Source organism: Phodopus roborovskii, unplaced genomic scaffold, assembly GCF_943737965.1.
Source record: "Phodopus roborovskii unplaced genomic scaffold, PHOROB, whole genome shotgun sequence".
Classification (NCBI taxonomy): Eukaryota; Metazoa; Chordata; class Mammalia; order Rodentia; family Cricetidae; genus Phodopus; species Phodopus roborovskii.
Window position 1 is genome coordinate 20,490,845 of NW_026126447.1, and position 13,557 is coordinate 20,504,401.

At 40.3% G+C, this 13,557-nt stretch overlaps 1 protein-coding gene across 1 annotated transcript in view; it reads left to right on the forward strand.

The window, feature by feature from the left end:
• Positions 1–13,557, forward strand: part of Dennd4c (DENN domain containing 4C) — a 96,442-nt gene that overhangs the window by 2,404 nt on the left and 80,481 nt on the right. The window contains exon 2 of the mRNA XM_051188146.1: positions 12,379–12,700. Within this exon, the coding sequence (XP_051044103.1) occupies positions 12,396–12,700 (305 nt within the window). The 5' untranslated portion in view covers positions 12,379–12,395. The remainder of the gene's footprint in view (positions 1–12,378; positions 12,701–13,557) is intronic.

The window sequence follows — 13,557 nt, forward strand, 5'->3', positions numbered from 1 at the left end:
AGGACAGCCCCACTATTCAGCGAACAAGTTAAATGCCAGCTTGGGTTAAGTGGTGACCGTGTTTTGGAAAAAACAAAACAGAGCACCAAAAAGAGAGTTGAAAATTGGGGAAAGAATTTCAGCTATTATAGCCTAGTAAAAGAAGTCTTTTAGCATCATAGTGTAAGGAATTCCAAATTTAGATACTTTATTATTTGAAATTTATAATAGTATTTGTGGGAATTTTCTATAATCCCCCTGCTTTTGCCTAAGTATGGGGACTAAAGGCAAACTTAGTGTGAAACTTTTTTTTTCCTTAACAAGTCTTGCTGTATAGTTTAGGCATGCTTGGAACTTGCTGTATAGACCAAGGTGGCCTCAAACTTGCTGCTGTCTCCCTGCCTGGGCCTCTTAAATTCTGGGAAAGATAAATGCCTAGGTAACTTGGAATTTACAAAATTCTTCTGTGTCCTCTTCTCAAGTGCAGGGATTGCTGGTCTTCATCACTATGGTCTACTCAAACTGATATTTGACTTCCAGAAAACTGGTAATACTTCCTCCTTTCAAATTGATATGACTTTTTCTTTGTCTTACTACTACTGGTTAGATTACAGCGATGGAGGAAATGCCGTACAGTTCTTATGCATGACCTCTTTAAGTTTCTGTGGTTTTTGTTGTTGTTGCTGTTTTTGTTAAACCCAGAAATTTATGCATACCTGAACACTCCCTTAACCACCAAATCATACCTCCAGTTCACATATGTATTTTAGAAATTCTAGTGGCCCTAAGCTAAAACAGGTAACAATAAATGGAATTAAATAGCTGGGCATGATGTTACATGCATGTAATTCCCAGTAGTTGGGAGGTGGCAGTAGGAGGATCAAGACTAGCCTCAGCTTCAGAGTGAGGTTGAAGCCAGCTTGGCTGTTCAAGATCCTGTCTCAAAACAAAATAGGGCTGGTGAGATGGCTGAGCAAGTAAGGAGCTAGTCTCCAACCCTAATGACCTAGGTTTGATCCCTGGGTCCCACATGGTAGAAGGAGCAAAGTGACTCCTGCAAGTTGCTCTCCCATCTTTATGCATGTGCTGTACCACACCCACCCACCCATATAATAATAAAAAAAATTAGACAAAAACCAAAACAAAACCCCAGTAACAGCAAAAGGCTGGGCTTGCCAGTAATCCTAGTCCTTGGGAAGCTGAAGTTGGAAAATTATCAGTTCAAAGCCAGCCTGGGCTATGAGACCCTGTCTCAAAAAAGCAGTAAGGAAAGAGAAACAATAACAGCCAGTGTGTGTGTTGGGTGGGTGTGGCGGGGGAGGGTTGGCAAAGAGGGAGGCAAAGCATAGAAAATTTTAAGGCACTAAAAAAAAACTACATATGAAACTATAGTAGTAGATGTATGGACTATTCATTTGTTCAAAGCCATAGAATTATACCACCCAAAGGGGCCTCTAATATAAATTAGAGACTCTGGGTGATGACAGTGTGTGGATGCAGCAGATTCATTACTTATTAAATTAATACAGAAGTACTCTGAAGGGGCTGTTTACAGTGGAGGTGGCCATGCGCTGGTGAGATTATGTGGGAGCTATCGTATGTATGGATGGGCTAATTATCATCACAGTCTGGCCTTGGATTCTCCATCTCCTGCCTCTTAACTCCCGAGTTGTAGGATTACAGGTGTGTGTCACCATACTGGCTCTCAATTCTTTGTTGATCTTGATTGTTCTTTGTTGCAATTGCTTGTACCTTTAGTAGTGCCCAAGGAGGTTGAAAGATGAGCTTTCCTTGAGCTGTAATTACTGGTGGTTGTGAACTGAAGGATGTAGTGCTGGGAACTGTACTTGGGTCCTTAGGAAAAGTGGCAAGAGTTAACTGCTGAGCCAGCTCTCCAATCTCTTTGTGTCACTCCCCCTTCCTTCTTCCTAATGGTTAAGCTTGCTTTTCTTTTTGTTTTAAAAGATTGATTTATATGATGTGTCTGTGTGTCTGTGTATATGTGTGTATGTGTGAGTGTAAGTGCCTGCAGAGGCCAGAGGAGTGTTGTTCTCCCTTCCCCTTCAGTCCTCAAACACACATACCTGCCATCCTGCTTTTGCCTCCCAACTGATGGTGGACCTGTATGCCCAGTTGCTTTTAGTATGTTCATTGCTCTAATTCTTAACATTTTGAACAAGCTTGCCAGTAAGCTTCTTTACCCACTGAGCCATCTCCCAGTGCCCCTGTGCTGTGCTTTAAAGTCATTCTGGGGCTTGAGAAGTGGCTCAGTGGATAATAATACTTGTTGCTCTTGCAAAGGACCTGGGTTCAATTCCTAGCACCCACATAGTGATTCATAGTCTTCTGTAATTCTAGTTCCATATCTTCTGACTCTTCTGACATTGACAGGCACTGAGTGCATGAGGTATACATACATCTAGATAGGGACTAAGACACTCAGACACATAAAGTAAAATAAATCTTTTAAAAAAGTAGCTATGAATAAAAATCTCCATTTGCCTCCCTCCAAAATCTTTTGTTCTTATTATTTGTTTATTGGATGAGATTTTTATCCCAAGCTGGCCTGCAGTTCACAGTCTGACACAGATGAGCCTCAAACTCATGCCAGTTCTCTTTCTTTAGCTCTTTAAAGTGCCATGATTACATGAGGTATGTATTACATGAGTACATGAGGTATGTACCACTAAGCAAGCCCTGCTTTCCCCTGGAAACTTAGAAGCCTGGATGAATAAACCTGAGAAGTGTTTTTTTTTTTTTTTTTTTTTTTTTTTTTTTTTTTTGGTAAGAGTGAAAAGAGAGAGTTTAGACCTATTATAATTAACTGGATGTTGCTTGGGAATTGGCTAATGGAACAAAACAGAAGATAGATGTTTTAAGGGTGCTGACATTGAATTTGGAGCCAACTTTTACATGGTTATCATGTACTTCAGCACTAGCTAGATTCCCAGCCCTACACAGGAGATGTTAATACACACAAAGGTGAATTATTCAGAGACTGGTGAGATGTCTCGGTGGATAAAGTTACTTGCTGCCAAGCCTGCCAACCTGACTTTGATCCCTGCTTCCCACATGATAAGAGGAGAGAACGGCTCCTGAAAAGTTGTCATCTGACCTCCACATGTATGCTGTGGCAACTTGTACTTCCTTCCCAAACAAAACAAATAAATGCTAATATTTAAAAAATAATTATTCTATAATGAATGAATGAATGGCATAGTTGCACTTTTTATTCTGTAGACTATAATGCAGTGGCAACCATAAGTCATTTGAGGTGTGTGGGGCTCTTTACTTTTCAAAGAAATACTTAGGCTCTCTTCTCTCTTATAAAGCATTTCCCTTATTACATGATAGTTCTTTTTTTCCTGAAAGATTATATTCTCACCTATAATCTCCAGCATTTTCTTTAACTTAATTTTTTTTATATGTATGTATGGGTGTTTTGCCAAAATGTAAATCCCCTGGATTGCAGTTACAGATGGTTATGAGCTGCTATGTTGGGAGCAAACTCTTCCTCTGGAAGAGCATTTGCTGCTCTTAAACACAGAGCCGTGCCTCCAGCTTCTGTGTTTTTTGTTTTTTGTTTTTTGTTTTTTTTTTTTTTTCTTTTTGAGACAGGTCTCACTGTGTAGCTCTGACTAGCCTGGAACTCTGTAGACCAGGCTGTCCTTGAGTTTACAGAGATCAATAACCCAGCCCCTGCTGCCTTTGGAGTGCTGAGATTAAAGATACAAACCACCAAGCCTGGCTCTTTTTTGTTTACTAATGTTTACTGATATTATTATTTTTCTTTTTTCGAGACAGGGTTTTTATGTATTGCTTTGGAGCCTGTCCTAGAACTTGCTCTGTAGACCAGGCTGGTCTCAAACTCACAGAGATCCTCCTGCCTCTGCCTCTGCCTCCCGAGTGTTGTAATCAAAGGTGTGTGCCACCACCCCTCTGCTGATATTATTTTAAACCTTTCTCCTGTGCTTGTGTGTGTGTGTGTGTGTGGTGTGTGTTTAGGTGTGTGCAAGTGTGTGAGTGTGAAATTAGATGTCTATGTCAGGGATATTCCTTGGCCATTCTTCTGCCTTTTTCTTTCAAAGCAGGGTCAAATGAAGAGCTCACATGCAGGTAGTCTCAGTAGCCAGCTTACTGTGGGATTCCATCTCTGACTTCAGAGACTAGCATTACAGAAAAGCTGCCAAGCTTACTCAGAGTTTACATGGGTTCTGGGGATTGAACTTATGCCTATGAAGCAAAAACTTTAATCACTGGGCCATCCCTGACCTTTTTTTTTTTTTTTTTTTTTTTTTTTTTTTTTTGACAGCAAGAGAGAGAGGGAGGGGAGGAGGGAGGAGAGTGTGAAAGTGAGAGAGAATGTGAGAGAGAGGGAGATTGTGTGTGTGTGTGTGTGTGTGTGTGTGTGTGTGTGTGTGTGTGTGTGTGTGTGTGTGTGTGTAGGTCTGGATAACTTGCAGGAATTGATTCTCTCCTTAACAATGTGACCTGGAGACCCAGGTTGTCAGGTAGAGTGATAAGTTTATTTATCTACTGAGCTATCTCACTGACCTCAAAATTCAGTTTTGAATTTTGAGACATGATCTTTCTTTATTGTCCAGTTAGGCCTGGAGCTCCATATCTGGTCCAGGCCAGCCTCAAACTCAAGATCCTCCTGTCTCAGCATTTTGAGTGTTGGAGTTCCTGGTGTGCTCTCTCACCAGACCAATGTTTTATTGCTGTGCAGTTTAATACTCAGGGCTCATTGAGTGAAAAAAATAAATATCAAAAAGGAAAGGACTTGACTGCTTCTAGGTACAGTGGAAGAGAAAATTTGTTATAGATAAAAGGGAGAGCATAGCCAGAAGCAGGGACATCTGGGAGAGTCCAGAGTGGACATGACCAGAGCCATGTGAGAAAGGGCAGGGAAGGAGAGCTGGGAGAGAGGGAGCCAGGTGCAGCAGCTAGGAGGCCAAAGGAGAAGGTTAACCACAGTGGTTGGGTTATAGAGGGAAGGGCAGTTGCAAAGGGAATCCCAGGGCTGGAAAAGTTTAGGGTAGGAAGTGGGGTATATGAGCCAGGAGGACCCTGTAACAGGTAGGGACTGAGGGATGCTGGGAGAACCTGGCAGCCAGATCCACTTTGATATGTTACCTCAGCCTTTTGTCCTGGGTTTGAAACTGAACACTCTTGAATCCGAATATATGATTATTAAATGTTTATTTTCTGTCATTCCTTCTCCCCCAAATATCTGTTGACATTCTTTTTTTTTTTTTAAAGAATCTTGTTCTTCATTTTGTAGGACCAGAATATATCATATTATTATATATTATAACCCATTGTTACCATTGTCTTTTTGTATGCTAAGCATGGAGCTTACTCCTGAGTCGTATTTCCAGTTCCTGCCACTCATTTTGATTCAGAGATCATCCAATGTCCTATGGGAGACTCTTTAAGCAAGTCCCTGTGACTGTTGACAGGACTGTGACAGGACCACATTAGTCTTAGAAGTGTCCTTTGCATGTGGCATTCTGGGTGTACCAAGTATTTTCCTTGACTCACTTCAGCCTTGTCATTTCTCTAAGGGGCCCTGCTCTGGTGTGTTACTGTAGGGGTGGAATTGGTACTGTTTGTTTTGGTAACACTGCTTCTGGGTGTGTTTTTAAGCAATCAGAGCTAGGAGGGACACACACGGAATTGTTTTTACTACTTATTTCTTATGTATATCTGCATTTGGGTATGTGAGTGAATGCAGGTACCCACAGAGGTCATGAGAGGATGTTAGGATGTTGGATCCCTTGGAGCTGGAGTTACAGATGGTTGTGAATCTCCCCATATGGGTTCTGGGAATGGGACTCAGTTCTCTAGAAGAGCAGCTAGCAAGCACTTTTGGCTGCTGAGCCATCTCTAGAGTAGTGTTTCTCAACCTTCCTAATGCTGCAACCCTTTAATACAGTTCCTCATGTTGTGGTAACCCCCAACCATACAATTCTTTTCACTGCTACTTCATAACTGTAATTTTGCTACAGTTATGAATTGTAATGTAAGTATTTGTGTTTTTTAACCCCCTGACAACCCATGCTCTAGAACCTATTATTTGTTTTGAGGCAGGATCTCTTGTTGCCCAGATTGGCTTCTACATCTCCAACCCTCCTCTTTTTTTCTCTAGTGCTGAGATCATAGGCATGTGCTCCCATGCCTGGCTCATGAAGCAGTTTGAACAGAACTTTCTACCCATTTACAGTCTTTCTGCATTTTTCTTGAATCGCTGCTTGCCCGAGTCTGCTATTCATCCACTCCTGTTTCTCTGGACTTGCTGTTCTGAGCATTTTTACTGAAGCAGAACTGTATTGCACATGGTTGTCTGTGACTAGCTTCTTCCACTTAGTCTTTGTGGTAGCATGTGTTGCTACTTCATTCCTTTTTACTCTTGAATCACACCCCATTGTATAAATAATTATATATAGGTATAACATTTTGTCTGTTCATCAGTTGATGGACATGTGTGCTGTTTGCTTGATTTGCTTGTTTCTATTGCTGCTGTTGATACTGTTCACATGCATATTAATAAATTAATAAAAAATATATATTTAAGTTACTGGGGCAGGGTAATTGGCATGGTTGTTAAAGTATTTGCTGTGCAAGCAAAGGACCTGAGTTCAGCTTCCCAGTACCCACATTAATAAGACAGGTAAAGCATTGTGTTCCTATAATCTTCAAATTGAGAGGGCAAAGACAGAAACCTCCTGGGGTCATGCTGCCAGTTTACTCAGTTGGTGAGCTCTAGGTTCAGTGACAGACCTTGCCTTAGAAATAAGGCAGAAAACAATTGCAGAAGACACCTAAGATCCACCTCTGGTCTCCTCTAGTATGTGTTCACATTCTCATGGACACTCCCAATCCCCAGTAAAGAGTAAAATCAAGTTCTAGTGATGCTGTAGATTGAACTCAGGCCTTCTTCCATGCTATTCAAGTGATCTGTCACTGAGACACATCCCCACCCTTAAAATGTTAACTTCTGAATAATTTTAGATTTATAGAAAAGTTGACAAGGTCCTGGTAACAGTTTATGTTACTAGTTGGACATGGTAATTCCCAGTGCTCATGAGGCTGAAGCAGGAGCATTGGCCATGTTTCCATTACCAGACTGGGCTACATAGTGAGTTGCAAAGTGAAACCCTGTCTCAAAAAAAAAAAAAAAAAACGTAACTCCAAAATAAAACATTTTATATTACTATGGCATAATTGTCCTACTAATGACATTGACATTAACCAAAGTTAATGTTTTATTGGCACATATTATTTATACATGATAATGTTTCATTTTGACATCCTCATACATACATATAGTCTATTTTAATTCTATTCACCCCCATTACCTCTTTCTCTTTTAGCCCTTTTCTGTTGCCTTGATGGAGTCTCCTGAAGCCCAGGTTGGCCTCAGAATCAATCCCACCATGTGATTGGCCAGGAACTCCTGATCTTTGTGCTGCTACCTCCTAAATTCTGGCATTATAGGTAGGGGCCACCAAGCCCAGGTTGGCTCCTGCTCCCTTCTTTCTTTGAGATAAGAGTTCACTAAACAACCCTGGATGGTTTTGAACTCACTGTAGACCAGGCCAGTTTCAAAACGCCTGGTGTTTCTCCTGCCTTTGCCACCACACCTGGCCATCTTGACTCTGCAGAACATTCAAAAAGGGAAGCTCTAGTTTTCCCAAGGGTATTTGGCAGTTAGCAACTGGATTTATCCAATTGGTAGTGGCTGCTGCATGTACTTCTTTCTAGGCTCTTTTATCCTGCCTGGCTTTCTCTTTTCTCTCTCCCTCCCCACCCCTCCCCTCCTGCCCATCAGCTTTCTTAAGATAGGACCTCACTCTAATAGCCTTGGCTGACTGGGATGAAACTATCTAGCCCAAGCCCTCTCTTACATTACTCCTGTGTAAAACTTGGAACCACACATACAACTATCATTGCCACAACACATACAACAATGGAGAATATCATTGTTCTGTCAACTGATTTTATTCGAAAGGACTTGAGTTTTATCGTTCTCTGATACAGGAGGCATAACTGATTTTGATAGAGCTATCTAAAGGAAACCACTAAGCCCTGTTTTACATTTCTTAAATGTAGCCAATAACTGATAAAATGGTACTTTCCTTGATTAAAAAAATTATCATTCATTCTGCATGGTGTGGAAACATGCAGATAAACGTTTAAAACCCTGAAAGAAACCTTTTTATTACAATGAGAGGAACTGTATGGATGATATTGAGTTGTGCACCCCTCCCCTGCTCATTTCAGCATTACGATAGCAGCAAGGTATGGAGACAGCTTAGTGTCCTTACATAGATGAAGGAAAAATGTGAGGTACACATACAGAGAAATGGTGTCAGCTGTAAAGTAGATGTAGTCTGAAGGTCAAGGTAAAGAGTTAGGTATCTGGTATTTGGGCATTTCAGGGGGTGAGACAAAGGATCAAAGGATTGCTGTGACTGAGTCCCACTCCTCAAAACACACAAAAAACCCCCAAATTTGTAAAAATGTAACTACAGGGCTGGAGAGATGGTGCGGCAGTTAAGAGCACTTAGCAGCACTTCAGTGGAACCGAGTTCCAACACCCACAGCAGGCTTCTCAAAACAGCCTGTAATTCCAATTTCAGGGGAATCCACATACCTCTAGCCTTTCAGGGCCTCTTTATTCATGTGTGTGCGCGCACGCGCATGCATACACACACATGTTTTTTGCTTTTTGGCAGGATTTCTCTGTAGCTTTGTAGACCATGCTGGCCTCTTTATTCATGTGTACACACCCCCCTCTACACACACGCACATACACACACACTTTTTTTTTTTTTTTTTTTTTTTGACAGGGTTTCTCTGTAGTTTTGTAGATCAGGCCGGCCTCAAACTCACAGGCCTGCCTCTGCCTCCCGATTGCTGGGATCAAAGATGTGCGCCACCACTGCCCGGCATCAGATACATATATTTTTAATGTTTTTAAAAATTTGACCATTTTTATATGTGTGGATGATATGCTTGCTTGTGTATTTGTGCTCTACATGCTTGCAGTGCTTTTGGAGGTCAGAAGAGAATGTCAGATCCTTTGAGGCCAGAATTACAGACAGTTGTAAGCTGCCCTATGTATTCCTGGAATTGAACCCAGGTCCTCTGCAAGAGCAGCCAGTGTTCTTAACCTCTGGGCCATCACTCCAGCCCCCCCCCCCAATAATTAACAAATAAAAATAAATCTTTAAAGAATAAAAGAGGCAAAGGCAAGTAGATCAGCAACAATTCAAAGTCAGCTTGGGCTACATAACGAGACTCTGTTTCAAAAGTCAACAGCAACAAAACTTTTTAACCTTTCATGCCCTCTCCTGTCATCTTCCTCCCACTCCCACTGATACCTTTTGTTTACTGCTCTAGTTGGCAGGTGAGCCTGGGAGAGAAGGCCTAAAAATGGGGCTGACTCAAGTCTGGTCCAATAGCCACCTTTATTCAGAGCATCAGGCAATTTATACTCTGAAGGTTAAGAAGAATTACCTGAATAAAGTATGCATTCACAAGGAGGCTGCACCTGACAAAAACATGTTTTTAGTAGAGGCACATGAATAACGGCAGTGGAAGTAAAGTCACTCCCCTGGGAGGGGCACGAAAGCATTCCAAGAACAGCTCTGTGCTTTGAAGAAACTGAGGTCACAAGACCCTTGTGTGTTTTCTTGGATTTTTCTCACAAGTGCTCAGAATTCTCATAAGACTCCATTCTTGGACCATGTTCTGACACTCTTCCAAATAAGCACCCCTTGTATTTTGTCTCTTTTAAAAACTTTTTATGTATTTTATGTGCATTGGTGTTTTGTCCGCATGTATATCTGTATGAGGGTGTCCCATCCATCCTCTGGAACTGGAGCTACCGTTGGATGTGAGCTGCTATGTGGGTGCTGGGAATTGAACCCCAGTCCTCTGGAAGAGCAGCCAGCACTCTTAATTGCTGAGCCATCACTCTAGCCCCGTATTTTGTCTTTTTTTAAAGACCTATTTACTTTGTGTCTTTGAATGCATGTATGGATATGTACCATGCCTGTGCCTAGTGGCTGTAGAGGTCAGAAGAGAGGGTATCAGATCCCTGGAACTGGGAACCAAACCTGAGTCCTTTGCAAAAACAGTGAGTGCTCTTAACCACTGAACCATCTGCTCCAACTGCCCCCCATACTTTATGCTGCTGTCAAAATGCTAAAATGAATCTGGTGGGTGCAGGACAATTACCTCAAGATAGCAATTTTACTCTGGCTAGATAACTAGAAGTAAAACTTGTTATTTAACATGTTATGTGTTGGGTATTGAATGCAAAATGTATATAATTTGAAGAAATTCAATAATTTGAAGAAATCTAGTTATGCAAAATATTTGTCTTCAAATTGGAAGTAAAGAATGAGATGACATAAAAAAGATCAACATGGTTAGAAATTTAGGAATTGTTAAAGGAAGTGGGGTCATTGAGAGGTTCATAAGGCAATTTAGAAGATGTTGAGATAGTTCAAAAATGAGAATAAAATATAATAGAATCTAAATGTACCTAAATCAGCAGAGTAATGGACTATCATTAAATTCCTCCTTTAAAAAGTTCTGTACTCCATTGCCTAGATAGGGTCTTAAATATGATCAAAATACATTATATACATGTATGAAAATGTCTTAACGAAGCCTATTTTGTATATAATTGATATGTGCTATTTAAAAAACCTTGAAAGATAAATAGATAAAATGTACAACTCATATTTAAAGTGTACAAATCTTGGAGGGGACAGGGACTCAAGAGCCCTCACCCTTAACCAAGGAACTATTGATAGTTGATGACTTCGGTAGACAAGAGAGTCAGTTTTCTTGAACAGTTGTGGCTCCTGGCAGGTTAATACACTGCAGTGGATGGCCTCACATCCCTGAGTATGTGGGCAGCACACATTGGACTTAGTGTTTTATTTCTGAAAAGAAAAGACAGACACCAAGTGGAGGAGGTGGAAAGGAGGTTCTGAGTAGATCTGGAAGGAGTCAAAGCAACAGCTAAGGATAAATATGATCAAAATACATTGTATGATATTCTGAAATAATTAAATTAAATATTATATTAAAAGACACAAATCTATACACTTGGAAACCATTGCCAAATCAAGATAGTGAAGATATCACTATTTTCTCCTGATACTGTCTTTTATCAATATAGCCTCTAAAAATTAATTGAGACAGGGCTTCTCTCTATACCCCTGGCCATTCTGGGACTCCTTTTGTATTACCAGGCTAGCCTTGAACTGAGAGATCCAGTTGACTCTGTCTCTCAAGTGCTAAGATTAAAGATGTGTGCTACCATGCCTAGCTTTTATAATTTTTTTGATTTTTTTTTTTTTTAATGTGTGTGCATGTTTTGCCTACCAGTATGCCTTTGCTCTCCTGTGCTCATGCAGTGCCTTTGGAGGCCAGAAGAGGGCATTAGATTCCTTGAGACTGGAGTTACAGATGGTTTTGAGCCACCATGTTGCTGCTGGTAACCAAACCCAGGTCCTCTTTAAGAGCAGCTAGTGTTCTTAACCATTGAGACATCTTTCCAGAAAGTTCCTAAAATTTATATGGGCCCAGGCATGGTAGGTAGTGCATGTTTTACTTTCACCACTGGGGAGGCAGATGCAGACAAATCTCTGTGACTTCGAGGCTAGCCTGATCTACACAATGACTTCTATGCCGGCCAGGGATACATAGTAGATCTTGTCTGGATAATAATAACAACAACAATAACAACAGCAACAACAACAATAATAACAATAATTGAATCATATATGCATATTTTGGTCTGGTTGCTTTCACACCATTAATCCCTAGATCAACAGTTCATAAATCTTCACTGAATAAATAGTAGTGTGTGTGTGAGTGTGTGTGAGTGTGTGTGTGTGTGTGTGTGTATGCCATATTGTGAGTGTGGAGTCCAGAGGATATCTTGCAGGGAAATTGACTTTCTTCCCTTGTCGGTTTCAGTCATCAGACTAAGGTCATTAGGATTTTGAGGCAGATGTTTTACCCCTTGAGCCATCTTGATAGTCCTTATCCATGTTTTTCTGTAGTGCTGGCCTCAAACTCAAAATCCTCCTGCTTTAGCCTTCCAAGTGCTTGGCTTACAGATCGAGCCACCATATCCAGCAAATGATCTTAAAATAAGAGCTATAGGTACATGAAATGACTGTAGTTATATTGCAGATGTTCCAGACCTACTTTTTTTAGGTAAAAGTTGACAAGATGATAAAAACCTACGGAATGAAGTTTGATTATAGATCTGAAAAGTATGGTAGTTGATTATTCCTAACTTGATGTCTTAATTTTGATCAGTATAAAGTATTTCCAACTATTGATACCTTTTCTTTTCCCTTTTAGGAAACAGAACAGCAGTCATGATAGAAGACAAAGGACCAAGAGTGACAGACTACTTTGTAGTGGCAGGTCTCACCGATACATCAACTCTTTTGGATCAAGAAATAAATCGTATAGATACTAAATCAACTGGTCCTAAAGCTCCAATCACAGACATTGCAGTTATTATCAAATCAGCTGGGGAAGCAGTACCAGAAGGGTACACCTGTGTCGAAGCCACTCCATCAGCACTTCAAGCAAACTTGAACTATGGAAGTCTGAAAAGCCCAGAGCTTTTTCTGTGTTATAAGAGAGGGAGAGATAAACCACCCCTTACAGATATTGGGTATGATTATTTATTTATTTATTTATTTATTTATTTATTTATTTATTTATTTATTTGTGCATGCTATGGTAAAGGGAATTATGTAAAAATAAAAAAGGTACATAGTAGTAGAAATTTGGAGTTTCTAGTAGTTTTATGTTTTTTGTTTCAAAATTAAGTTCAAGGATATAGTGCATGTTTATACATAATCTTTTTTTTTCTTCCTGGATTTTTTTGAAACAGGGTTTCTCTGTAGACCAGGCTGACCTCAACTCACATAGATCTGCCTGCCTCTGTCTTCTGAATGCTGAGATCAAAGGCTTGTGCTACCTCTGCCTGGCTCATAATCTTAGTTATAAAAAATATAAAGAACTGTGACTAAAGACTGTGACTAAGGGACTGTTTGCACTGTATAGTATATGATTATAAACCAAATATCTTTAGAAAAGGGCATTCCTTTAAAACCAAGTGTGGTGGCTCATACCTGTAATCCAAGCACTTGGAGGCAGGAAGATTAGAAATTTGAGGTCATCCTTGTCTGTATACCAGGTTCAAGGCCAGCCTGGGCTACATGAGATTTTTGTTTCAAATATCAGGGTTAAAGGATGTCATTTTTCCTCCCTTCCTTTCTAAATTAGGGTTTGGGCTGGGTTTGCCTAACATACAAGTTCCTAGGTCCTAAGTCCCCAGAACTGCTTTAAAAGAAAAAAAAGTGAAAAAAATCATACATATAGGTTCTACATGTATGAGTGACACTTGCTTTTCTGATCCTGGCTCGAATTCTGGTAGATACTGGCCCCTTGTGTGCAGTGCTCTACAAATGAGATAATTTCATTCTTCATTATGGCAGAATAAAATTGCATTATGTTTCTCTATCA